The 23,387-nt window shown below is 51.7% G+C and overlaps 2 protein-coding genes across 9 annotated transcripts in view; one reads left to right on the top strand and one right to left on the bottom strand.

Annotated features, from left to right (window-relative positions):
* Nucleotides 1–13,450, top strand: part of PKD1 (polycystin 1, transient receptor potential channel interacting) — a 56,111-nt gene extending 42,661 nt beyond the window's left edge. Inside the window, exons 34-45 of the mRNA XM_075166057.1 lie at nt 35–153; nt 1,287–1,489; nt 1,832–2,026; nt 2,834–2,973; nt 3,858–3,985; nt 4,363–4,531; nt 5,266–5,391; nt 5,559–5,733; nt 6,397–6,684; nt 7,166–7,300; nt 7,629–7,943; nt 8,364–13,450. Of these exons, the coding sequence (XP_075022158.1) occupies nt 35–153; nt 1,287–1,489; nt 1,832–2,026; nt 2,834–2,973; nt 3,858–3,985; nt 4,363–4,531; nt 5,266–5,391; nt 5,559–5,733; nt 6,397–6,684; nt 7,166–7,300; nt 7,629–7,943; nt 8,364–8,990 (2,620 nt within the window). The 3' untranslated portion in view covers nt 8,991–13,450. The remainder of the gene's footprint in view (nt 1–34; nt 154–1,286; nt 1,490–1,831; nt 2,027–2,833; nt 2,974–3,857; nt 3,986–4,362; nt 4,532–5,265; nt 5,392–5,558; nt 5,734–6,396; nt 6,685–7,165; nt 7,301–7,628; nt 7,944–8,363) is intronic.
* Nucleotides 13,451–14,072: 622 nt separating this feature from the next.
* TSC2 (TSC complex subunit 2) overlaps nt 14,073–23,387 on the bottom strand; it is a 34,861-nt gene continuing 25,546 nt past the window's right edge. For all 8 annotated transcript variants that reach the window (XM_075165544.1, XM_075165543.1, XM_075165539.1 and 5 more), the window contains 10 exons: nt 21,881–22,041; nt 21,021–21,523; nt 20,140–20,215; nt 19,142–19,228; nt 18,717–18,903; nt 17,459–17,598; nt 17,172–17,250; nt 16,363–16,454; nt 15,985–16,083; nt 14,073–15,634 (listed from right to left, as the gene is read on the bottom strand). In XM_075165544.1, coding sequence (XP_075021645.1) covers nt 15,467–15,634; nt 15,985–16,083; nt 16,363–16,454; nt 17,172–17,250; nt 17,459–17,598; nt 18,717–18,903; nt 19,142–19,228; nt 20,140–20,215; nt 21,021–21,523; nt 21,881–22,041 — 1,592 coding nt within the window. In that variant the 3' untranslated portion in view covers nt 14,073–15,466. The remainder of the gene's footprint in view (nt 15,635–15,984; nt 16,084–16,362; nt 16,455–17,171; nt 17,251–17,458; nt 17,599–18,716; nt 18,904–19,141; nt 19,229–20,139; nt 20,216–21,020; nt 21,524–21,880; nt 22,042–23,387) is intronic.

The raw sequence follows: 23,387 nt of genomic DNA, 5'->3' as shown, positions 1-23,387 counted from the left end.
ATGGCTCACCAGTATCACCCCTTTGCCTTGGCAGGTCCAGTGTGTTCGGGGAGAAGGTGGAGACTGTGATGATGCAGAAGCTGAACGACAAAGGCCAGAGCATGGCAGCTCCTCCCAGGGAAGTGAGCAGATCAGCCAAGTCGACCTGGACAGGTACCAGAGCCGCAGGGCTGTGCCATCGTCAGGGCAGGGAGGGTGGGGATGTGCAGGGAGAGGGGCCGTCACACGCAGCAGCACTCGGGAGGCACAGGCGGGTAAATGGAAAAGGAGCCTTAGGAAAGGCTGCTCCCCTGCTTGGGATGTATTTGCTGCTTCCTGCCAGCTTCTCTTGGAGCCTGAATCTCAGTAAGCCCTGGGCCACCACTTGTGCTGTGACAGTCCCCACCGTGCACCCTAGGGAAGCTCTGCTCACTGCTTCCCCAGTTACTCTGCACCCCTCTGCAGCCATCAGTCCCTTCATCCATCCAGCGTGAGAGGGAGAGAGTCTCTGTACATAATCACAGGGAGTCAAATGCCAAGAAAAGTTCAAATCAACAAACAAAGCAAAGAAGAGAAGAGACGCTTCCTACTGGGTCATGCAACATGACAGCCGGCCAGCCGGGCTTGCACAGGGCCGGAGCAAGCTGTCAGGCCCCACAAGGTCTGGGGGGTGATAAGTGCCCGGGTGCCCTGCAGAGAAGCTCACAGCATCAGTTCTCTTAGCATGAGCTCATGGCTTCCCGAGGCCCAGCCTCCCTGGGGCGGGCTGCAGCATGGAAAATCGGACACAGCAGCAATCCTCTTGGGTCCGTTAAAATCCATCATTTCGTCTTGGTTGATGAATGGTTGTCGTGTCTTTATGCAGGCATTGATTTGGGTGGGTGAAAGAAGCTGTGCTGAGCGAGCCCCAGGGCAGGGTGGCTTGGCAGTCTGAAGGCAGCCAGAGCAACAAATCTGCGTGGCTTTCCATGGATTTGACAGCAGCACCTCCAGCCAGGCTGGGCATGCCCAGTGTCCTGGGGCTCTGAGAGAAAGCAGAGAACCCATCCCACTACCCAAATCAGGATCCCATCTCTTTCTCCTGCCCACCCTGTTGTCTACAGATGGAGGCTGTTCTTTTGAGGCTGGCTGTTTCAGCATGCTGTCCGTCTTGCTGCTTAGTGGGAGGTGTTTGGGATAATCCCTCCGAACTCACCCAGGACTGGTGGCAAGCTCTCTGCTGAGATGAGTGGTGTGCTCAGCCCTTCCTGTGCCCATTGGGACCCTTTTGCAGTAACCTTTGTGCTTGTTTTCCCTGCTCCTTCCAGTTGCAGACCAAACATTTAGGAAGCGCTTGCTGCCACCCTGGTGCTCCTATCTGGCTCATGGTATCAGTCTCCTCCTCTTCGCCACCTCCACGGGGGTCTCCGTGTGGATCGGGGTAGGCTTTTCCTCCAGCGTTGCCCTCATGTGGCTCATCTCAGGGATATTCAGCTTTCTGGCATCCTTCTTGGTGTGGGAGCCCCTGAAGGTAAGGGTAACATGAGTACACAAGCACATATCTGTACATGTGTTATGTATTAGCTGCAATTAACATCTTGTCCAGATGCTAATCAAGTCGTACCGGACACTGCGTGGATTGAACGCTCTTTCCCATCTTTGTATTCCTGCAGGAGGGGAAGGGTGTGCACACCAGCAGCAGGAGGAGAGGCAGGGCTGGTGGCGATTTGTTTTGGAGGTCGTCGAGCTGCTCCAAGAGAGTGCTCAGCAGCTGTGCCGTGCTCGCTGCCTGTGCTGAAAGGCCCACAGGAGCTGCTGCCCACGGCGGTTCTGGCCTCTCTCCGCAGGCTCACGACGCTGCTTGTCTCCCCAGGTTCTGCTGGAAGCCCTCTATTTCTCACTGGTTGCCAAGCGCTTGCACCCGGAGGAAGACGATACCTTGGTGGAGCATCCGTTTGTTGAGCATGTTTCTGAGAAGATCAGCAAAGTCCGACCCCCACAGGGATTTGCCCTTTTCCAGGCCAAGGAGGAGGCCAGGAAGGTCAAACTGCTGCACAGGATGCTGAAGGTAAGACATCTCCTGATGCCTGTGGTGCCTAGGGCAGAGGCAGTGCTGGCTCCGGGAGCTGAGATACATCCTTGTGTGGGTATTCCCAATCCAGCTGTGATCTCCTGAGCTAGTAGGTGCATGTCTCCAGTTTCTGCCTCAGTTTCCCCATCTATAAAAGACTGGCAGTGACATTCATCTTCTCTGTGAAGCTCTGAGATCTGAGGTGGCTGGAAAGAAGAACCGTAGGGGGTTGATTTGGAGCGGCTGGTGTTTGACTCCATAACTCGAGTGTTTGAGGTTAGGGCAAGGTTTGCAGTGTGGAGTAGACACGAACTTGCACAAGAAAATTCATTAGTTGAGTCTTGTGAAACCCCTACCTCCCTATCTAGGAGCAGAAGTTTCAATCTCTTTGTAGCTCATTCAGTACTAATCCTCCACACTTGTGCTGGGAATACACAGCTGCTTTAACTGAGTCAAGTTATTTTTATCTGAGTGATTTCCCTTTAAAGGATGGAAACGCCCATAACTACCGTATAAGCCGAGCTGCCAGCATATAGGAGCTCGTACAGGGAGGTTGTGCAATGCATATCAACTGAAACATGTGGTGCCAGGCTGGCCGTTTTGAACAAAGAATATTGTTATGAGCCTGTGGTCTGGGTTTCATTTTAAGCTGCTTCCCATATGGAAAAAGAAAGAACAGCATGCTCTGGGACCTGATCCTGCTGCATGGCAGTCAGTGGAAAGCACTGACTTGCTGCAGGATTGGGAACCAGCCCCCCAACCCCCGTGCTTGGGTGCAATCCCTTTCTACTCTCTGCTTGCCAGAACTTCCTCATCTACATGGTGTTCTTGCTGGTGATCCTGCTCACTAACTACGGAGATGCCTCCCGCAACAGCAGGGCCTTCCTTTTGCAGAGCTCCATCAAGCAGCAGTTGGGCAGCAACGAATTCCTCCGCATCAAGAGGTAACGGCAAAGCCCCCGGGGATGGGGAGGAACGAGATGTTGCTTTATATCAGAGCAGCTCTGCAGGGCTGCAGCAAGGAGTTGGGGAGCAGGCTGGGGGTGGCTGTTGGGCTCCACAGTCGCTCCCATAAGAGGTTCTCGACCCTATGGGGAGTGCTGGTGCCTCTGTGGAGCTGGGCGCTCGCACACGAGCACAGCATGGCAGTGAGCAGGTCCCTTTTTGTCCCGGTGGTTCTGCTTCTCCCCTGGAGAACAGAGGGACCTGTGGGGGTGGAGAGCTTTAATTTCTTTGAATTTTAATTATTTCCTAGTGGGAAGGGACTGTGTGAATTACAGATGTTTATCTTTCTGTATCTGGTCAAAAGGACACAAGTTTGCTCTGTCTCCAAAATTTACAACTGTAGGGTTTAGCCATAAACAGGGTCACGAGAAACAAAAATAACATCTTGTATAAATAGAGTCCTTCCCTTCCTTGCTCTGCACATGTGGTTTAACTAGATTAAATTTTCCCAGCTGAGTTTCCACACCGCTGCAAACTCCGGCAGCCCGGACTGACATCGGAACGGCTGCCTGGGATTAACGGCGTCTTTGCACCCGTCTCACTGCAGACCCCTTGATTCTTCTGTGCAAATAGAAGAATCTTGTCCGTGCCACGCAAAGTCACAGAAACTTTGATTCGCCACAATATGAATCAGGAATGATTCCAGTGAACTCAGTGGAGTTTCTGGGGTGAAAGTGGTGTAAAGGCAGAGAGCAGAGCCGCATCTGGTCTTAAATATCATCTCTTTTCCACTGCGCTGCCAGGTCATGGGTGAGGCATGCAGAGACTGCCCTAGCAGAGCTGCCCCGGGAGCTTCGCCTCTCACGCCTTTTCCCCGTTGCAGGTCAGATCAGTTCTGGGTCTGGATGTCGCAGGTCTTCCTCCCTTACCTCTACAACAACCGGTCGGGTCAGGAGAGCTACAGCACCACGCTGGGGACGGCCCGGCTGCGCCAGCTCAGGCTGCAGGAAGGTAGGTGGGCAAGGGCCCATGGCTCTGCTGTCACAGGGTGCGTGGTGACATTCCTGGAGGGATGAAATGGGCCGGTCTGGATGCAGCTGGAGCTGAATGAAGCAAGGCAGGGGTTAGGGAGGCAGGTTTTTCTTTGCAGCATGTATATTAGTGTGCCTCTGGTTCTGCTCCTGCAGAGGTGAACTGGGGCAATCAGTCATGGGAATTTAGTCTAAAGAGAGAGGTTTACTTGATTTCTGGAGGTGTGACTGAGGATGTGGAGGTGGAGGGGGCTTGGGAAAAAGGGAGATGCTAAGTGTGAAAGCTCAGCTGTGTGCCCCAGCACTGTTTGGCTGCGTTGGGCTCCGCACGGGATAACAGCGTTGGTCTCGTTCCAGCCGAGTGCCAGCGCAGTGCCCAGGACGTCCTCCACGGCATGGGCACAGCTGCCAGGAGGAGCTGCACCGACTCGCACAGCTTTTCTACTGCTGACTACGCAGCTGGCTGGGAAAGGGCGGCCGTGAATGTGACGGCTGCGTGGTCCTACTCGCCACCCGACCTGACGGGGTAAGGAGCTGCCCGGCCTGCACCTACACCCCCTGCTCCATCTGCCAAAGGCATTGCGTCTTTACAGTTGGTTCGGTGCCCAGGGTGGTTCCCAGCCCTCGCCTCAGTGAGGCCGACTGCAGCCCCTGAGCCTGGCAAAGTGCAAACACACACAGAAGTGCCAAAGGCCTTCCCCGAACACGTCCACACTGGCAGTGTGAATGGTGGGAGGCACGTAGCTGCCGCTCGCCCAGCTTCCCTGGAGATGTGCATGTCACCTCGAGCTGTCTGAACAGCGCTCTGCTGTGCCCAGGGGCCCAGGGGCAGAGGGGTCGACTCTCCAGCTTCAAGGGCAGAGGCAAGCTGCAGAACAAGGTAACCCAGCCACCCACGGAGACCACAGAGCAGCACTAGCTTTCTGTTAAAGTGGGTTATGGGAGATTGGCCTTTACCAGCATTCTGGATGTTAAATCGGTGTTGGTTTCTGCTCTGGTTTGTTCCTGGATGCGTCTTCATTGAGTCTCGGGCACCACAGGGCTTGGGGCTGTTCTGAGGTTGGGAACACGGAGATGGATCAATGCAATTCTGTAATTTGTCTTGTGAAATAAATAAAGAGGCAGCGGTCACCCTTGGATGTGCAGCATAAGGGTCAGGTTCTGCATCTGCACACTTGCTCCTGGCCTGCCACGTAGGAGAGCATACCAGTGGCTGCTCTGTCCTTCAGCTCTCGCCCCATGGCTCCTCTTCCTCTGCAGGGTCTGGTACTGGGGTTACATCTCTTTCTACGATAGCAGCGGTTACATCCAGGAGCTGGGGGCTTCGCTAGAGGAAAGCAGGGCTCAGCTGAATTTCCTTCAGCAGCACGCGTGGATTGACAACATGTAAGTGTGGCAGGGGCGAAGGAAATGTTCTACTGTCACCCAGATTTTTAAGGGGTGCTGCTGGAGTGTCACGGCAGGAGAGGATCTATGATCCTACAAACCAGTGGCACCAGAGCCCAGAGTTGGTGTTATCCTGGTGCCCTGAGCTGCTCTTCTCCCCTCCACAGGAGCCGGGCAGTCTTTGTGGAGCTGATGCAATATAACCCCAGCGTGGACCTGCACACTGCCATCACCCTCCAGCTGGAGTTCCTGGGGGCCGGCCAGGCCATCGCCGCGGTCACCATCAGCCCCTTCCCGCTGCTGCGGCTCAGCGGGGGCGTCACGCTGCAGCTTCTCATGATGGTCAGTGTGTTACTTCCCCTCTGCGCTCCTCTTCCCTCTCGGTCACTGCACAGAGGGCTCTGGGGACCCATTGCCTGGGCTCCTGGGAGGCCAGTGTTGGTCACTGTGGGTTAAAGCTCCCCTGCCTGAGGCCACTTGTCCCCATGCCTGTCACCACTCCACTTCCAGGCCTGGATAGCACACAGAAAACGTGCCTGGCACCTTCCCCCCCCTACCGAGGGGAAGGAGATTCCTCCTGTCTGGCAGCATTTGTTGGTCTTGTCTCAGCCTTTTTGCTTCCCTGAACTCATGCCTGTCACTGTGGAAGCTCGAGGCTTTTGTTGTTCTGCCCTCGGCGGGCACATCGGCCAGCTGAGCCACGTCCCCAGAGACCCTGCCTGGGCCAGGCGTCAGGGTGAGCGGAGCCCTCTTCCCCTGGGCGCTGCCACGAGTGCATTGGACGTGGTTTGGGGAGCTTCACTGCGAGGGCAGGAGGGAGCGGGGCACTGAGTGAGCGAGGAAGGCATGGAAGGACTTGGGGGTATGCTCCAGCTGTAGGCTGGCAGAATTCAGCCTGGTACCTGGGGCTTTTGCTGTCCTGGGGTGCTGCAGGGTCCCCCAGTGCAGCACAGGAGTCAAGCGTTGCCCTCTCCTTCCCTGGTAACCTCTCCATTCCTCCCCCAGGTTTTCCTCATGATGTTTGTGGTCTACTTCGTGGTGTCTGAGTCACTGTCCATCAAGAAGGAAGGCAGAGCCTACTTTACCCTGTGGGGCAACTATGGCCAGTGGGTCTTCATCCTCCTCACCACTTGCACCGTGGTGGTGCACCTCAGCCAGGCCACCCTTGCCGACCAGCAGTGGCTCAAGTACCTCAACAACCGCAAGGGTTTCACCAACTTCTACCAGGTGGCCTTTCTCAACACCATCTTCAGCACCTTGGCTGCGTCCCTCCTCTTCCTCCTGACTGTGCAGGTATGGAGAGGGTTGGGTGGGAGCAGCACGTGGGCTTGGCCGTGTGCTTTGGTCCCCCTGTGCCAGCTTGTCACCTGTGCGCGGTCCCATGGCAGGGGCAGCAAGGGGCCCTGAAGTAGAGACAACTGCAAGACACTGGTCCTGCTGTGCCAGGCACTGATCAAATGCAGTGGGGCTGCTGCCACTAGACACTACTGCAGGACAGAGGTGGTGGGAGTGATGCCACATGCATCTCTGCTGTAGCACTTTGGGTCTCGAAAGCCTCTGGGCCCTCAATTCCCTTGGGGAATTCAGCCTAGTGGGGCTGATGGGGTGATTTTGACTGCAGGGAGCCCGTTGACTAGGATGTCCTCTGCTCTGCCAGAGTTTGCATTTCTCAGGCTTAGAGATGTTTGAAAGACCCTTCCCTAGGCTGGAAGGGTCTCGCAGCAGCCTCTGCGATGGGCCCGTGTTGTAACACCGTCCTCTCTCTCGGTCCTAGGCTGCCCAGCAGCTGCGTTTTGTCAGGCAGTGGTCTGTGTTTGGGAAGACCTTTCAGAAGTCCGCGAAGGAGCTGACCGCTGCGGGGCTGGCGTTCGCCGTCCTCATCCTGGCCTACGCTCAGCTCGGCTTCCTGGTAACTACGCGCTGTCCCCGCCTCGCCTTGCAGAGTGGCTGCTTGTCAGCCAGGGCTGCCCAGGGTCGTGTTGTCCCTCGTCCCTGCCACGCCACGACTGTGAGCAAAGCCCAGCGGGTCCCCCGGGTGCTCCGGTGCCCAGCCTGCGCAGGGTGCTCTTGCCTTGGCTTTGGCCAGGGGCTGTGTCTGTGGCCTGTCGCTGTCACAGCCGATTTGTGGACCACTCCGCAGGGCTCATGCTCTGTGAGATGGGGTAGTGAGTATCAGGGGTCAGGGGAACGTTTTGCCACTGAACCCTTCTCATTACATCTCCAATGTCCCTTTGCAGCTCTTCTCTTCTTCCTCGGAGTCCTTCCGCAGTGTCGGCAGCAGCCTCCTGCTGCTCTTTGCCATGCTGCGGGGCAGCGTGAACCTCCGCCCCTGCCTGCCCGAGTCCTCAGGCCTCTACTACCTGTTCTGCACCAGCTACATCATCCTGGAGGTGTGGATCGTGCTGAGGCTGTTCACCGTGGTGCTTATCTACAGCTACCGGGAAATGCACTTCGAGCTGTACCGCCCCGCCTTCGAGCCCCAGGACTACGAGATGGTGGAGCTCTTCGTGCGCAGGCTGAAAATGTGGATGGGCTTCAGCAAAGCCAAGGAGGTGAGTGCAGCCTCGAGACTCCGTGGAGAAGGGGCCTGGTCGCAGGCAGTAGGCTGCAGACGTTTGCAGAAAATCTGCGTCTGCCATCCTTGGCCTTCCTTTGCCTCTGGCTACTTCCCGCTGCTGTTCACAGTCAGGTTCCTCTGGCAGGTGAGGGCTGGAGCAGTGGCCATTCCTGGAAGCCCAGGAGCTGGGCTAGTGATGGGGCGTTGTAGGGGTATCTGCTGCCGGTTCTCAGTCCCACGGTTCCACGTGTTTTTATCTGGGATCTGGCCCCAGGTCCGCGCCGTGGCCTGGCCCACCAGGAGTGGCTGGGAGCAGCCCGGGGGCTGTTTGGAGCAGGACACAGTGCCACAGCACGGCATTCCCACTTACCCCTCCTGAAATAACTCTGCCCCCTGCCCCCCTCTTCTCTTCCAGTTCCGACACAAGGTGAGGTTCGAAGGGATGGAGCCGCTGCCGTCCCGAGACTCCAGTGACTCCAAGTCCTTTCGGGGCCCCACTCCCAGTGCTGCTTCTGACAGCTCCAGGGCCTCCACCTCCTCCAGCCAGCTGGACGGGCTGAGCCTCGTGCTGAGCACCCGGGACAGCCTGGAAGTGGACGCTGACATCCAGCGCCTCCTGTCCCTCTTCGAGATGCTGCTCGCCCAATTTGACCGGGTCAACCAGGTGACGGAGGACGTGTACCGCATCGAGCACCAGCTGGAGGGCTCTCGGAGCCGCCGCTCCAGGAGGAGGTACCCCCAGAGGTCGGAGGATGTCCTGAGCAGGTACTGTGCAGGCAGCGCAGAGCAGGGGCCCTCACCCGAGACCTCCTCCGACACAGACCTGCAGCCCCCGCGGGACGCCCCACTGTCCCCCCACTCTCCTGCCGCCCCACCAGGCAGCAGGGGCTCTGTGCCCAGCCGGCTCCTTCGAGCAAGCAGAGGCATCAGCATGGCGGCCTCTGTGCTGCCCCCACACAAACCCTACGCCGCTGTAGCTCCGGCGGTGAAGAAGAAACGGCCCCTCCGGGCCAAGAACAGGGTGCACCCCACTGTCAAATAACAGGCGGCGTGCTGGGCAGCGCGGGGAGCAATGCCCTCGCAGGGCAGAGAGCGCCTGGGAAGGGGTTTGCGAAGGGTGGGCTGTGCCTGCCGTGCAGACCTGGAGCCTCAGGAGCTGCCGCTTCTGATAGCTCCCGCCGCGGCGGCTGCCTGCAACGTGGCTGGCACAGCCGCCATCCTCCACGGACCTGACCGTCCCCGTCGGCTGGGCTGGCCTCCCTGCTGGTGGTTTCCAGCATTAAGGGTTGGGTGGAGAAAGCTGAGCTTTTCCCTCGGGGACAGCTGGGGAAGGCTGCGTGGGGTACGGTCAGCGTGCAGAAAATCCCCGTTGGGGTAGGGCAGTATTAAAAAGTCGTCTCTTTTGTTAAATGGCCCCATCTGCAAACAGCCTGCATATGGCGACTGTCACAAGGACACTTTACTGGGGACTGGCACAGGGTGACCGGTACAAAGCTCACCTCCCTTCCCCGCTGGCTGTGCCGGATGGAAAGGGGGAGAGGAGAGCCCCAGGCCTTGAAGGTTTGAACTGAGTCTTGGATTTTTGTCGACCAGACACACTGTGGAGGAAAGCTACAGGTTTCGAGAAGATATTTAACCCATCTTTTTTTTTTAAGCATAAATATATATAGATATAGATAAATGATATCTACACCCAAATCAGTTAATTTCCAGTATTGGCTACTTTTATCCTCCAGAAATTGGTATATTATTTGTATTTAAAGAAATCCAATATTTAAAACAAATGACATCGCAAGCTGCAGCGAGCTGCCAGCCCTGCCACCCGGCCAGGCACGAAGGGGATAATGAGCAGCAGCTCAGCCCGAGGGGTGCGGAGACCTCGGGCTGCTTTCAGCCGTCCCTGAGCGTGGGGTTGCCAACGTGCTGGCTTCGCTGCGGTCCCCCACCCCCCCGTCCGCCAGCGCTCGCCCCCCGCGCGGTGGCCCACGGGGTGCGGGCGCTGCTGGCTGCTTGGCTTTTCTAATCCAAGGAATGTATTGACATAAGTATATGTATTTTTTTGGTTTACTTGTTCGTATGTACTGCCCAGCACTTTAAACAATGCTTTCCTCGGCTAACAATGACACATGCGATCTAACAAGAACGGGATAATATATCACAAAAGCAGTATTTTTTTTTGTTTGTTTAAATCATGAACTGAAATGAGCAAGCGCTGATGAAGTGAACGCAGCCCCCAGCACGCCCCAGCCTGAGGCAGCCGTGCCGGTACCTCCTGGCACCTTCCCTTCGAGAAGCACAAAGGCGTTGGGGAGGCAGGTGAAGCCCTAATGGAGCTTTTGTCGGGGTCCCTCCAGCCCTGGCACCCCGCAGCTCCCCGGGACTCGCCGTGCGCTGGGCTACAGCTGGCCTGTGCTCGCCGTGCCCGGCCGGGGAGGGGCTGCGCCGCGGGGCACCCCCTGCTCGCAACGCAGGGGTGCTGAGCAGCGGCTGAAGCCTCCCCAGGGCCTGCGTTCACTTCATCATCACCATTTCACATTATGTATATTGTAAGTAATTTATATGTTTGGGTTTTTTTTAAATGTATATATTTTTGTATGTTTGCTATATTTTCATAGCATCGGTAACGTGTTTGAAACATGTAGATAGGAGACAGAATACTATTGTCAGAGTTATTTAAAGGATGTATTAAGTGCTTCTTCCTGGGAATGTCCCGTGTATATAAAGTATTAGGTGTCTGTGTGCATGCGGTGCGTGTGCTCTCCTCCCAGCTGAGGTTGGGCCGGGCGGGCTCTGGGCCAGTCCCCGCAGGTGGAGCGGAGCGTGGCAGGGGAGGGGAAGCCCCGCGCTGTGCTAGTTGGTGTTTTCCCAAAACCTGCTCCATGCTTGGGAAATGTAAGAGGCTTGGAGGGAAGCCTTGGGCAGCGAGACCAGGCGGGCAGCGCGCCTTGCGTTAGACTGCATCTTGCCTCTGATGCTGGTGGTCCTGGAAGCATCCTTCCCGTGAGGGGTCTTCTCAGACACTTCCATTGTAATCACATCACCTCCTGAGTCTCCCCATCCAGCTCCCAGCACTTCTGCCATGCTGTGTTAGATACTTTTAAGGATTTCATTCCAGCTGTCCATGTGCTTCCTCGGCTCCAGGCACCTGCCCACAACCCTGATGCGTGACTGAAGGAGGGTGCAGGAGGACACAGGGGTGCTCTTGGTGACGGCTTTGGGACTGGTGTAAGTTACCTTTGAAAAACTCAGTTGATGATTGATGTGAAGGAAAGGTTGCGGAAGGATGTGGGCAGGAGAAAACAAGTGTGCTGTAGCTTGAAGATCACTTAAAGTGAGATGGTGGTTGGTCACCATAAAGGTTGTTGAAAGAGCAGATTGCACAGAGGGAAGTAGAGTGCAGAGGGGAGAAAACCAATACTAGTAACCACGAAGCTCTCGTAATGGGACGGAACAGGCAGGTAGAAGAGGAGATGACAGAGAAGTGCCTAGAGCTCAGTAGCGGTAGTTGGAGATGGAGGATTCCAGCCTGGAGGCAGGAGGTGCCTGGAGCAGGTAGAACCAGCAGTGAGGTCCTCGGAGCCCAGGGCTGGGGCCCAGGGCTGGCTCGGGTGCTGACAGTAGTAGGCTTTGAGCACTGTAAAAAGCGATTTGTTACTCCTTTTACAAACAGCTCCCTCTGCTCCAGAACTCTTCTGGTAGCTAAAACTGGTTTCCAAGCCAGAGATTTAAAACTATTGGCCTTGCATTTTTTGGTTCCTTTTACTTACCCAAGCAGCACAGCCATCAGGCTCAACTCTGGTAGATGCCCATGACTCTTTTTTGGCAACGGATACAATGCTGGTGCAAGTCCGAAACCCGCTAAGGCGATAAAACGAGCAGCTGTGAGAGGTACCAGGATACCTGGGATGTGGCACTGCAGCTCTGGTAACGGCACTGAGCACGTGTCTGCAGTCGCATCCAGCCGCTAAGCTCATTGCCCCTCTGCTGTGTCCTCCCTGGGGCTAGGAAGGACGTGGTTATAAAGCAAAATCCTAATCGGAGAGACAAGCACCGGCCCTGGGTGAAACTCAGGAACTCTGTTCTACTTCTGTCCTTAGAGCCAAAGGTTCTGACTCTTTCGCTCTGCCTCAAAAGGAAGGGCACTGGAGAAGTATTTAGTTGCACAAACAGCAACTACCCGCAAAGACAAAAGCAAGTTGCTCATCTTCTAAACCGCTGCGTAAGCGTGCAGGAATCTTTTTGGCCAACAGAGAGATGGAAAAAGGAGAGTAGCTGTAGGAAGCACTCGCTGGCATGTGCTGCTGGGTGGGCCGCCAGCTCTAACTCTCTTTTGGGTTCTTACATGGGAGATCTAAGCACAACTGCACCAGAACAGCCTCTTGTAACCTCCAGCTCCGCACCTGGCTGCACCCGTGCATCCCTCTCCCGCTGCAGTGGAGCAACGTGCGCAGATCCAGCCACCCCCGAGGGCCGTGCGGCAACGTTCAGTGAGTAAAATGAACCAAGCAGGTCTTGGAAATCTCCTGCATCTTCAAGAGCCAAGGTGGTCAGTTCAAGAACCACAGTTCAGTTCTCAGCCCCTCCCACCCCCACAGCTTGAGCATGCTCATTTAAAAGAGGCTGTTAGTAGGAGTTAAGTGCAGGAAGGAGAGACGGAGGCAAGAGGCAGTGGCGAGCAGGGGCCCGGCTGCTCAGAACAGCCTTTAATAAGCTACCGGGAGGCGAGCGGGGGGTGTAACAAGGACACTCCCCAAGTGAAGTGTCAGGATTTTTGTTCCCAAGTGCCTGTTTCTTACCAAGCTTGCTCTGCGTGTGTGTGAGTGTGACTTGATGCGTGTGACTTACCAAGTGCTTCTTCTAATCAAAGAGGAGCAGAAACAGGATAAGACAACTGCCCTACTTCTTTCCTTCACTTGAAGTACGGAGAGCAGCTCTGCAATCCACAGTTGTTTCTTGAAAAGCCAAACACCTCCGCGAGGGCCCATGTGCGTGGTGGGCACCACTGACAGCCTTCAAGCAATCACAGTTCTCATCGCAGCCTTTATTTGTACAAACTATAGCAACACAACCCTCACAGGGTTCCTCACAGTCCCAGCTAAGGTACCACGTATACATGCACTTAGCTGCAGCCAGAGTTACTAGTCATGGAGTTATACCCTCGACAGCAATAAACTTGACTTGCAGCCCTAGCCAATAAATACTCCTGAATGTATATTTCTGTGTTTGTAGTCACCGAGAGATGGTTTCTTATTTATTGTCTTAAGTCTCACAAAGATGCAACATTATCAAGCTGCTTAAATAAAAAACCCTATCCATTAGTTTAAAAGGGAGAGGGAGGGACTTTTATAAGTGCTTTTTTCTTTTTTTTAAAAAGAACAGATGATTGTGACCAATATGCCAACTGTTACTGTCTGGTCAGCATTTCACTGCAAAAATACCATATTTTGTAACTGTGGGGATGTTTCTTAAAAAATGACAAGGTCAAATAAAAGATGACTGCTACGACGTGGCTCTGGTGCTTTTGTTACGCTCACTCCAGCCCACTCACCGCTACCCGTGAGCGCTGAGCAAAGGCAGAGGGACAACGCAGCACTAGCCCGAGCTAGTCCAGAGACATTCCTCCCCACCCCATTGTCATTCTCTTTGTCTGTGACCAGAATTTTAATTAAGGTCTCCTGCACAATACAAGACACTTTTAAATCAGCCAGCCTGTTAGGGCAGCTCTGGGCTGTAATTAACGACATCAGCGTCTCAGTGAAGGGTCTGCGGCCAACGTCAAGGAGACTCAACCAAGCAGAGTGCGGCACGAGGGCTCGCTCGGCCCAGGCTGCCGCTGCACGAACACCCGCGAGGGCACACGAGCGGCTCCGGCTCACCTGCGGTGGGAAGTGCCGACAGAAAAGCCCCCCGCTGCAGAGGTTACCTGAAGCTGAACCAGAGGGATTATCTCCAGTACAGGGACTGGAACACAGCCAAGTACCGCACCACATCCAGCACGTGGAGGTGTGGCTGGTGGTTACTGAAATATGAGCGATACGGATCGGAAAACTGAAAGGGGAAGGAGGAAGGAATTTACATTATTGTGAAACACAGTTTGAATCTTCCCAAGCCAGCAAGAACCCACTGACCATAGGAATATTTTATTTCCTTTACAACTTATAAACACTCAAAACACAACATACATGTAGAGTTCCCAAACAGCCCTGCACAAGCTAGTAGCATCACTTTTGTCCCCTCACCTGTCACTTCACAGTTCTGTGTGCAGATTGCACTTGTCTTCATCTCCATTGCAAGGGCGCTGCTGTCACCCGTTACCAAAAAGCCACGCTTCCCATTTATTGACAAAGCAGGAGATAAAGTACTCACAGTATCGTCCAGCTTACATGGTTTCTCCCAGTTTGGTAGTGTAGTGTCTGATGACCATCTTGCCACAAGATGGGCTACATAATCCCATTCCACCTGTACATGCGTGCTCCGAAAGGACCGCTTGTGAACTGCTTCAACAGCCGAGGTCCCAGGAGGAGAGACTGTCACTATGCGTTAGTGCAACAGGCAAAACTCATTCAGAGATGATGCCCCAAGACGTGTCAACAGTCTTTCAAAAAGGGATTTGCTGGGTGCACGGAGAAGGACGAGAGTTATCCCCAGCATCGCTGCAACCCGTGGAAATTCTGCAGCTGAAGCTAGAAGCCAGGTCTGGCCGCTGGCTAAATCCCTGCAGTCAGCCCGGTGGGTCAGACCGTTCATCCCAAGTGATTCGTGCCCCAGCTCTCTGCCATCCTGCTGCTCCGGCGAGTGGCACCCGCCTCCCTGTTTTGTGTACTTCTGGTAGCAAAATCATTTCCGCTGAATGAGGGAGGGTTCGCTGTGAATCTCTCAAAATGGAGACAAATCCTTGGGAATTTAAGCAGCACGTTTGGCAGGTCACTTGAGAAGCCAAATTAACTCTTACCAGAGCTGGCAGCAGGACAAGTCTGAGAGCCTGAAGAGTTCAAGTGCTGAGAGGCACCGAGGCCTGGAGAGGAGCTGGGATTCCAGGGTGCTTAAAAATAGTGACTGGATTTTCAGTACTTCATATTTCATTCCAAATAAAGTCGTCAAAATTCCCACAATTCCTGCACCTTCCAACATGCGATGAACTGCAGAATATCATACTTTGCTTCCACCAGCTGCTGGTGTGGAAAGAGTCCAAAGAAGGGCTCTGCAAGGAAGTTCCCGTCAGAGATGGAAGCCACGAAGTAGCTCAAACCAAATAAAAATAAAACATGTAGAGTTGGTCCTCTCTGGAAGCATCTGCTGGGGATATGGTGTCCTCGTCAGACAACAGTGGCGGGCTGAGACAGTGAAACATCCAGGCCTCCCTCGGCTCAATGCCGAGTCCACATGCAAGCAGCACAGCCACACCGCGCCTGCCAAACCCTGCCCCTCTACGTCCATGCAGCCGCACGAGTCAGAACGCAGGTAAAACGCTTTCGCTGCCTCGTCCGTCCCAGAACAGACACACCGACCCACTGGGATCTACACGAACTCTGTGAAGTCGTCCACCGAGGAGATCAGCCGCTTCCTCTGTCCAGTCTCGTAGGTGGGTGGAGGGTCCTGAGGGACCTGGGGAGGGGGCTTTGTCGGAGCAGATGGATGCATCTGCAGGGGAAGGCCAGGAGTCTGGTACTGGGTTTCTTCACGGAGCTGGAAGTCAAACAAGAACAGATGAGCTCCATTCTCTCTGAAACTCTCTTCACTCTCCATTTGGGCAGGGCAGGACAGGTTACTCAGGACAGCTTGTCCTACCATCCCTAGCACGGTGCTGAGTGGGTGCAGCTCTGCGTCCAGATACCAGGGTTCCCAAACCCCTTGCTGCAAGTCCAAACCTACATCGCTACACTTGTCATTCCCACAAGAGCTGGATTCTAACCCTTATACACATATTCCTCCTCTTATTCAGCAAGTTTTGATAGCTGATTTTATGTGCCTTATTTGTAATAAGGCTCTACGGTAGAGCCCAGTTCTAAACACTTAGAACAGACAGCTTTACTTACCCGGTGCCTAAGCCTCTTGATATGACGTAGCCTTGCAATCCATTTGGATGGGTAGGTGTCAGTAGGGTTTGATCGACTGTGATGAACCTGGGAAGCCATCTAATTTGGGAAGGGCGGGGAGAAGCAGGGAAAGAGAGGAAGCACATTAACATAACCACGACAATAAAATTAATAGAACGTCTCAGTACAGTTCGACAGCAACTGAAATACAGCTCTAAGTTGTAACTGTTAACGTGCTTACTCTGACTGACAGCAATAACTGAAGCAGAAAACTTATTTATTTGTTTTAGCAAGCCCTACTCATTTCCTTGGAAGCTGGTGATGGACCAAGACACCAGCTGAAAGACAGAAGGTCTCAGGGAGCTCAGGGGTACTCACGTTAGCGTGCAAGGCCATCTGACGGGCTACAAATGGCAGGTTCTTATCGGAGATGATCTTAGCGACACTCGTGTCTACGAGACCCTCCATGTCTTCATTTTAAAGGAAGAAGAAAAAAAATTCTTGTAAGATACTTAAGAACAAGCTAAAGGTTGCCAGTAACTAAATAGATAAGTAACATAAACCTGAGGAATTGCATCACAGAATCTCAGACGTTCCCATTGAGCTCTACAGCTCCAACTGTAACAGAACTGGCACTGCAACTTCACACAACTGGCTCTCAAATTCTGGCTGCTCGTAAAGGTTTGAGGAGAGCCTGCTGGGCTCTTTATCACATGAACCAAAGTGTGAGCGAAAAAACACCCCAGAAGTGCCCCTTTGGTAAGAGGAAAGCAAACGCCCCTGCAGATCACTGCACCAGCACTGCTGAACTCGCACGGAGCCACGATCAGTTGCCAAACATCACGTCCTGCAGTGCTGGGAAGGACAGCAGAGGCCAAAGCCACAGGGACCTCCACTTCATATCTCCTCCAGTGTTCCCAAGCAACTGTTGGAGGGACCTGCTCTACTCTGCCAGCACTTTGTCTTAAGCTTTAAGATAGTATGAGTGGTAGAATGGGAAGATACCTCTTCTCTTGGGGAAGATACATGAACAGGACATATCCAAACACAACTGGGCAGCAAACTGGTTTCAGGGAGTTTCTCCTAGAAGTTTTTACTTTTGAAACACAAAAACACTGCAAAGTGAAGGCAGCTATTGCACCACCAATACAGGAAAGACTGAGAATAAAGGCTGGAGGGATTCCTACCTTTCCGACACTGCAGCGTCACCAGGTTACAGTCATAGTCAAGTGGTGTGATGATAACATGCACAAAATTGAACTGACCCTAATGAGAAAACAATAAAATAGTCATATACATTTTACTGGCAGCCATCGTGACTCTTGTGAATGCCATAAACTAACACATGTGAACGCACCAAGGCAAATCACCTCCATTCATGATCTCAACACTGTTTGCTAAGATAACACACATCAGATTAAGGTTTTACAAACAGCCACATCCCTGTTTTATAACACACCAGCAAGTAAAGTACCTTTATTGTTCCCAGTTTAAAGTCTTCTCCAGAATCATTGTAAATGATAGAAACAAAATCATTCCCAAGGTGCCTTTTCTTGTCACAGCGATATTTATCTAAATCCTTTGTGGGCATCAGAGTAGCAATGTGGAAAATAGCTGAAGAGGAAACAGAAAAATCCTCAGGCTGGCTGGGAAAGCAGTGCTGCAAGCAGCAACAGTCAACATGCAGCACTTGTCTGGAAGACAAAGTAGCACCAGCACCACAATAATAAAAAATGTAAGCTGTGCTCCCTCAATAGGTTTGTCCCCATTTGTGACAGCTGAATCCAGTCCCACTGGATTGCTCCAGTGGTACCTGGAGCATGGAGCATAGTGGCCAGCGAAAAGGCAGCCTCTGAAACCTCCGCTCTTGCTACTTTCTAGGTACTGCCCTGCAGAGTCTTCTCTTGCACCAGGCTCCGCAAAGTGAATTTAGGGCCTGGCTTTCAGCATCTGCCTGATGGATACGGCAAGAAGCATTCTCATCAAGCTGGGGTAGCTATCTGTCTGTTCATAGAAAATGAACGGGGGACTGCAGAAGTGCTTCTGGGTATTTATTCCGTGACCACAGTAGCATGGTGAGAAGAATCTGGTTTGAGGAGGAAGAGTTAAATAGCTTAAACCAGGACTTCCCCTAATTGAGCTCTGCAGAGCACCAGGGCCACAGTGAGTAACCTGCAGCTGCTCCGCTGAACCAGACTAAGTACGATGACTGGGATGCACAGAGCTGTACGAAAAAATTTGGGAAGTTCATCATAGCTTCTTAGATCCTGGATGATATCTGCACCGCTTGGTGCTGCAGGAGCTGGGTAACGCTGCAGTTCAACTATTAATGACCACAGTAATGACAACCCTCCTGCTTTCAATACTGTTCTTCAGAGAAACAATTAGCAGAGTTTTGACATGTACACACTACCCTCAATTAACGGCCTTCACAGCAGCTCAAGAACAAACAGCTTATTCTACAAACCTCTACACCAAACCCTATCAACCTTGAATAGAGCAGACTATTTTAAAAGTAAATAGTGTGATTTTTTTTTCCTTCAATAAGGCAGGTATGGACCTCTCCCAAACTTTAACACATGGCTTGCAGAGATATGAGAGAGAGAATGGGAGAACGGAGCCCCAGGTCATCTTTATTACATCCCTGGAAAGGAAACAGTTTGTAGAAGGCAGGTGAGTCTTAAGATGAGAAGAGACCATCCTTCTACTTCCAATTTCTGGAGCCACCTTACCTTGCATAATGTCATCGTGCCAACAGTAGGTAAACTGTCCATCCTCCCCACAGACGTCCAGGCCACCAAGGTAAATTTTATCTGGCTGACAGTCTTTGAGCTCAATGAGCTTCCCTAACCCAGTCAGGAACTCTGTATAGCGATAGGATCCGTGTTCATTTGACAGAATTGCGATTTCGTTGTTGCTCTAGGAAATAAGAACATGGGAGTCCCACACTGAATGCTAAGAGCACTCAATCAGCGTGAGTGATTAGGTTGTTACCTTCCTAGAAGGGCTTCACGCAGGCACTGATTTTTAGTGCAAGAAACTAAGGAAAACCAAGGCTACTGCAGGAGCAGGACAGATCTCACAGCTGGAGTAGTGGTGCCCGGCCTTCTGTTGAGATGCAACCGTTAAAGGATTAATGCCCCTGCACACAACTCACCTGGCCTTCCCCAACGTAGAGCACTGCAATCTTGTGTGTGTCGTAAGAAGGAATTTGATCCAGGAGCTGCACCGATCTTTCAAACGTCTACAATCAAAATATTGGTCACATCTTTAAAAACTTATCTCCACACACCCGCTGCCCTCCCTAAAACCCCTCCAGGACAATGACAGCACAATGTAAGCACAGATTCCTGACCTCCACTGGTGTCTTCCCTGATGAATGCTGCCCTACTCTGTTCTGCAAGGGCACAGCGCATCACCAGTCTAAGGTACAGAGCAGTGCTACATGGCATCTGTCACCACACTTTCTTGGCTTTATACTTCAGATGAGATAAATCTGGCAAACTGCACGGGTTAGATGCACTTGCCATGACAAATTACATCGTATCTTCACTTAAGCTCCAGGCATGAAAAATCACCGTGTCTCTTGCTCTGAAGAACATTTTTAGCACAAGGCATCACCTCATCTCACCGAGGCTCCCAGCTGCCTGACCACCCGAAGCTGAAGTATGGGGAAACTATCAGCAGAGGTCTGTGGCGCTCAGTTCACAAGAACCCCATTCCAGCACTACTTCTCCAGGAAGTTTATGACTAATTTCTCATATGACCACAGAAAGCTTCTTGGCCACTCTGAATTATACGGAGGGCTGACAGGTTTGTCTAGTGACGTTCTGCCAACATCACCTAACGCTGTTTTCATCCTGCATTCCTCTTACCAGCAAAAACCAAAACTCCACAAATCATCCTGCCTTCAGGCTGGGATTCTGAAACAGCACCAGCAAAATCTCCCAATATCTCAAATTCAACCCAGAGCTATAAAGAGGGAGCCACCAGGATTGGGGTACAGAAAATCTCCCATCTGTAGCACTGTTGGTAGGAAACACCTTTAAATCGCACCATCTGAGCTGGACATTCATTACTATCATTTATGTTCAAGAAAAGTAATGAGGTTAGAAAAATTAACTACAAGAATTTAAAAAGAAAATCCTTGCCTACCTCATTTGGCAACAAAAGGGGCTTGTTGTTTTCATCGCCAAAGAATGGGGAGTGGTACAACTGTAAAAACACAAAGCTAAGGGAGAGGGGGGAAAAAGTCCTGTTACCATAAAAATTAAGTCAATTTTGATCTGTTGTATGTAAGAACGTTATGTACAGAAGAAAAAGAGGAGCAATTAAAATGCTAACAGAGTATTACTCATCTTCTAGAGACACTTTAGGTGCATGGTCTACCTGCAGTTTGTAATAGACCCCTGTCACAAAACACAATGGTTATGTCAAACAGCAGCAGCAACTGCACAAATTCCCCGTTCAAAAGGCAATCTTTACGCAGAACGGAGGAGTAGGAATGCACTCCTGCCTCACAGTTATGGGGGGTATTGCTAGGCTAGCAGATAAATGATTTTACAGACATTTGCATTTTACCTGCCCTCAGTAAGATGAAGATTGTCTCATAATGGAATTTTGGGCAACTACCAATATCTAAAGTTCAAACCCCTTCTTTTCCTTCTTTTCAGTATTTTGCACATGATATTTCTTGAACTGCAAGACTAGTAATTCATCCTGTTCACAGCAAAGTTAACTCTAGATGACCTGCATTCGTGCCACACATGCATTTGGACCCTAAATTGGGATAGATTAAGAACTATTTCTTTCGCCATTTAAGAGACCTGTTTCCTAAATCACAAAATTAATTTGGTAGTAGTGGTTTCAACACATCTGTATTAGCTCCTGAAAAAACAGGTAATTAATCTTTCTTTTTAATCAGATACTGTTTTGTAGATCCCACAAAACCAGCAAACCACTTTGAACTCATCCAGCCACGGCTGCAGCAATTCTGAGCTCACGATTTCTAGCTTCAGATAAGCCCCTCCACCCACCTTGGGTTTATTCCGGGTACTTTCTCAGCATTGGAAGCTGCTGTTCTGCTCTTGAAGGCATCTCTCTCAATCCTTTTTCCCCTCCTTGATGGCGCTGAGTCGGAGATGGTGTATCCTCGGGGCCGGTGCCCAGAGGGGGAGCGAGGCGAGGTGACAGGACCGGTGCCATCCAACCCGCCTGACCCCGTCACTCTGGCATCTTCCCCCTTGCCCAGCCAACCGCCCAGCCCTTCCCCTTCCAGGTTCCCAGACTGGGATTTTGATTTCACTTCTGTGCTCAGCCTCCTAGTTACTTCTCTGCCATTTGCGTCTTTGAGGACCTCCTGCAGCGTCTGTAGCTCAGGGGAAGAACTCGACTTGCTGAGCGGCTGGGATGGCTGGAAGGAAAGCTCCTCCAGCGTTCGGCCGTCCTCTGACGGCAGGACTCTCCCGATGGGAATTCCGCCCTCCACCAGGTCTTCTGACTTCAGAGATTTTTCTTCTTGGCTGGAGGTTGAGGAGGACTTAAAGAGGGAGAAACAAAGATGAACAGTTTTCCTGACATGCAAAATAAAAGCTGAAACAGTAACGCTCGAGGCACCCCCTGACACTTCCAGTGAAAGATGAGCAGGAAGGTGCCAAGTACAAAGCAATGCAGATCGAGGACTCTACATAAAACAGGTATTTATGCTGCTGTTCTGCATGCAGTCCCTCACAAGCCATCCGAACTCTCAATCATGACTGCATGTGCATTTTGGTATCATTAGTGAGTTCTTTCAGAGGGTGCCAAGAGGGACTCATCTGAGCACAGACAATTCTCCCGTGTGTCTGAAGACGGGGCTGTCATACAGGACAGAGCTGGTTAACCTGTTTCTTCTTACCCTGCTATAAGACTCCTGGGGTTTACCAAACCTTTCCTCACTCAGGACTTGTTCAGAACATGAAGTCTCAATGTCCTCACTCTCTGGAGACTCAGCTGGGGACTCGGTTTCCTTTAGCTCCATTTCCGATGGGCTCCCTTCCTCCAGCACCACGGCTGATTCTATCGAGACACAAGGCAGAAGAACTGAAGTCTGTAGAGAGGCACAGACTGGCAGGCCCCCATCCTCTCCTCTGAAGTACCAGCCTTTTCCCTACGGGATTTCAATGGAAGGCCATATTGAATGAGTGCTCTGTTCTTTGATTTCTTGTCATGTCAGACTTGCTCCTGGTTCCCCTTTTGGATAGAATAACTGATCACCTTACCCTCACAGCAAAGAGCTGCGTCTGCTTTGGTCAAAATAACTGCAGTTGTTTCGAATTGTTACTGATGAACAAGCAGGGGACAGAATGAGGAAATGGGACCTTGTACATCAATGCTCAGTTATCAGGACAGACAGGAACTACAGAGATGTGAGAAAGTACAAGACTAGCATTAAAAGTTCATCATTATCCAGGCAATGAAGACATCAGTTCTATGCAAGTGTGCAAAAAAGTAAGTTTTTCTTGTATTGAAATGCAATGCTCCTGTGCCTTGTAGTGGCCTAGAAGGAGATAAGAATTTTTTCTAGGAGCCATTTACTTGCAGTTTGGCAGTTTTCCTAGTATGTCTCAGTAGAAGCAAAACCATTCAGCCCTAGGCATATGAAAGGACGAGAGAGCAAGAGTAAACATGCACTGCAGCAATACTGGGAAACCTGCATGTGGCATCTCATCAGACAAATGGTTAATGAAACCACACTGACAAGAAAGCTCCTTGGAAGCCCTGCCTACGGTGGAGGAGGTTATGGCAGCATTTAACGTTGTCTCTACTCCCGGCAGTGACCCTGACCACAGGGATGAGCCTGACCAAAGGCTCCTCTTGGCCTTGCTTTTTTGTCCTGAGGAAAAGGCTGGAGAACAGGAGGCTTCCCATTACGCACACAAGGGACTGGAAGACCAATCTGAAAGGCCAAGATTTGTTTTCCAAAGTAAAATAAAAATTAAAATTAGCACACACAAAAAATAAAGAAAATCAGCAAAATTAAAAAAGAGAAAAAAAAAAAATCACTAAAGCAGCTTTTCCTGGATTGATTTCAGCTCGCAGGACCAAAGTTATTTCAAAGAAGCAATTAAGAGTTAGCATTGCACACACATACCTTCTAAAGAAAAAAAAAAAACAACAAAACAAAAGAAAAAAACCCAAACGAACGTGCTGATCTGGTTAGCTGTCCAAGCCAGAACACACCTGCATATATCCAGTGTTTCCAACCTTCCTCAGCTCTTACACTACTGCCAAGATTGCTGGTGTTTTTAAATAATGCAAGCGCTTGCTAATTATTCTTTAAGTGGGAAGAGAATAATATGAGCAGAGAGAAGTACAGAAAAATATTTTACTGCAGCATCTGTGTATTGCTTTAAGAGGACTAT

The sequence above is a fragment of the Calonectris borealis genome, chromosome 16, assembly GCF_964195595.1.
Source record: "Calonectris borealis chromosome 16, bCalBor7.hap1.2, whole genome shotgun sequence".
Lineage (NCBI taxonomy): Eukaryota > Metazoa > Chordata > Aves > Procellariiformes > Procellariidae > Calonectris > Calonectris borealis.
Note: the sequence above shows the minus strand (reverse complement) of the source record. Positions and strands in the feature narration are given on the sequence as shown.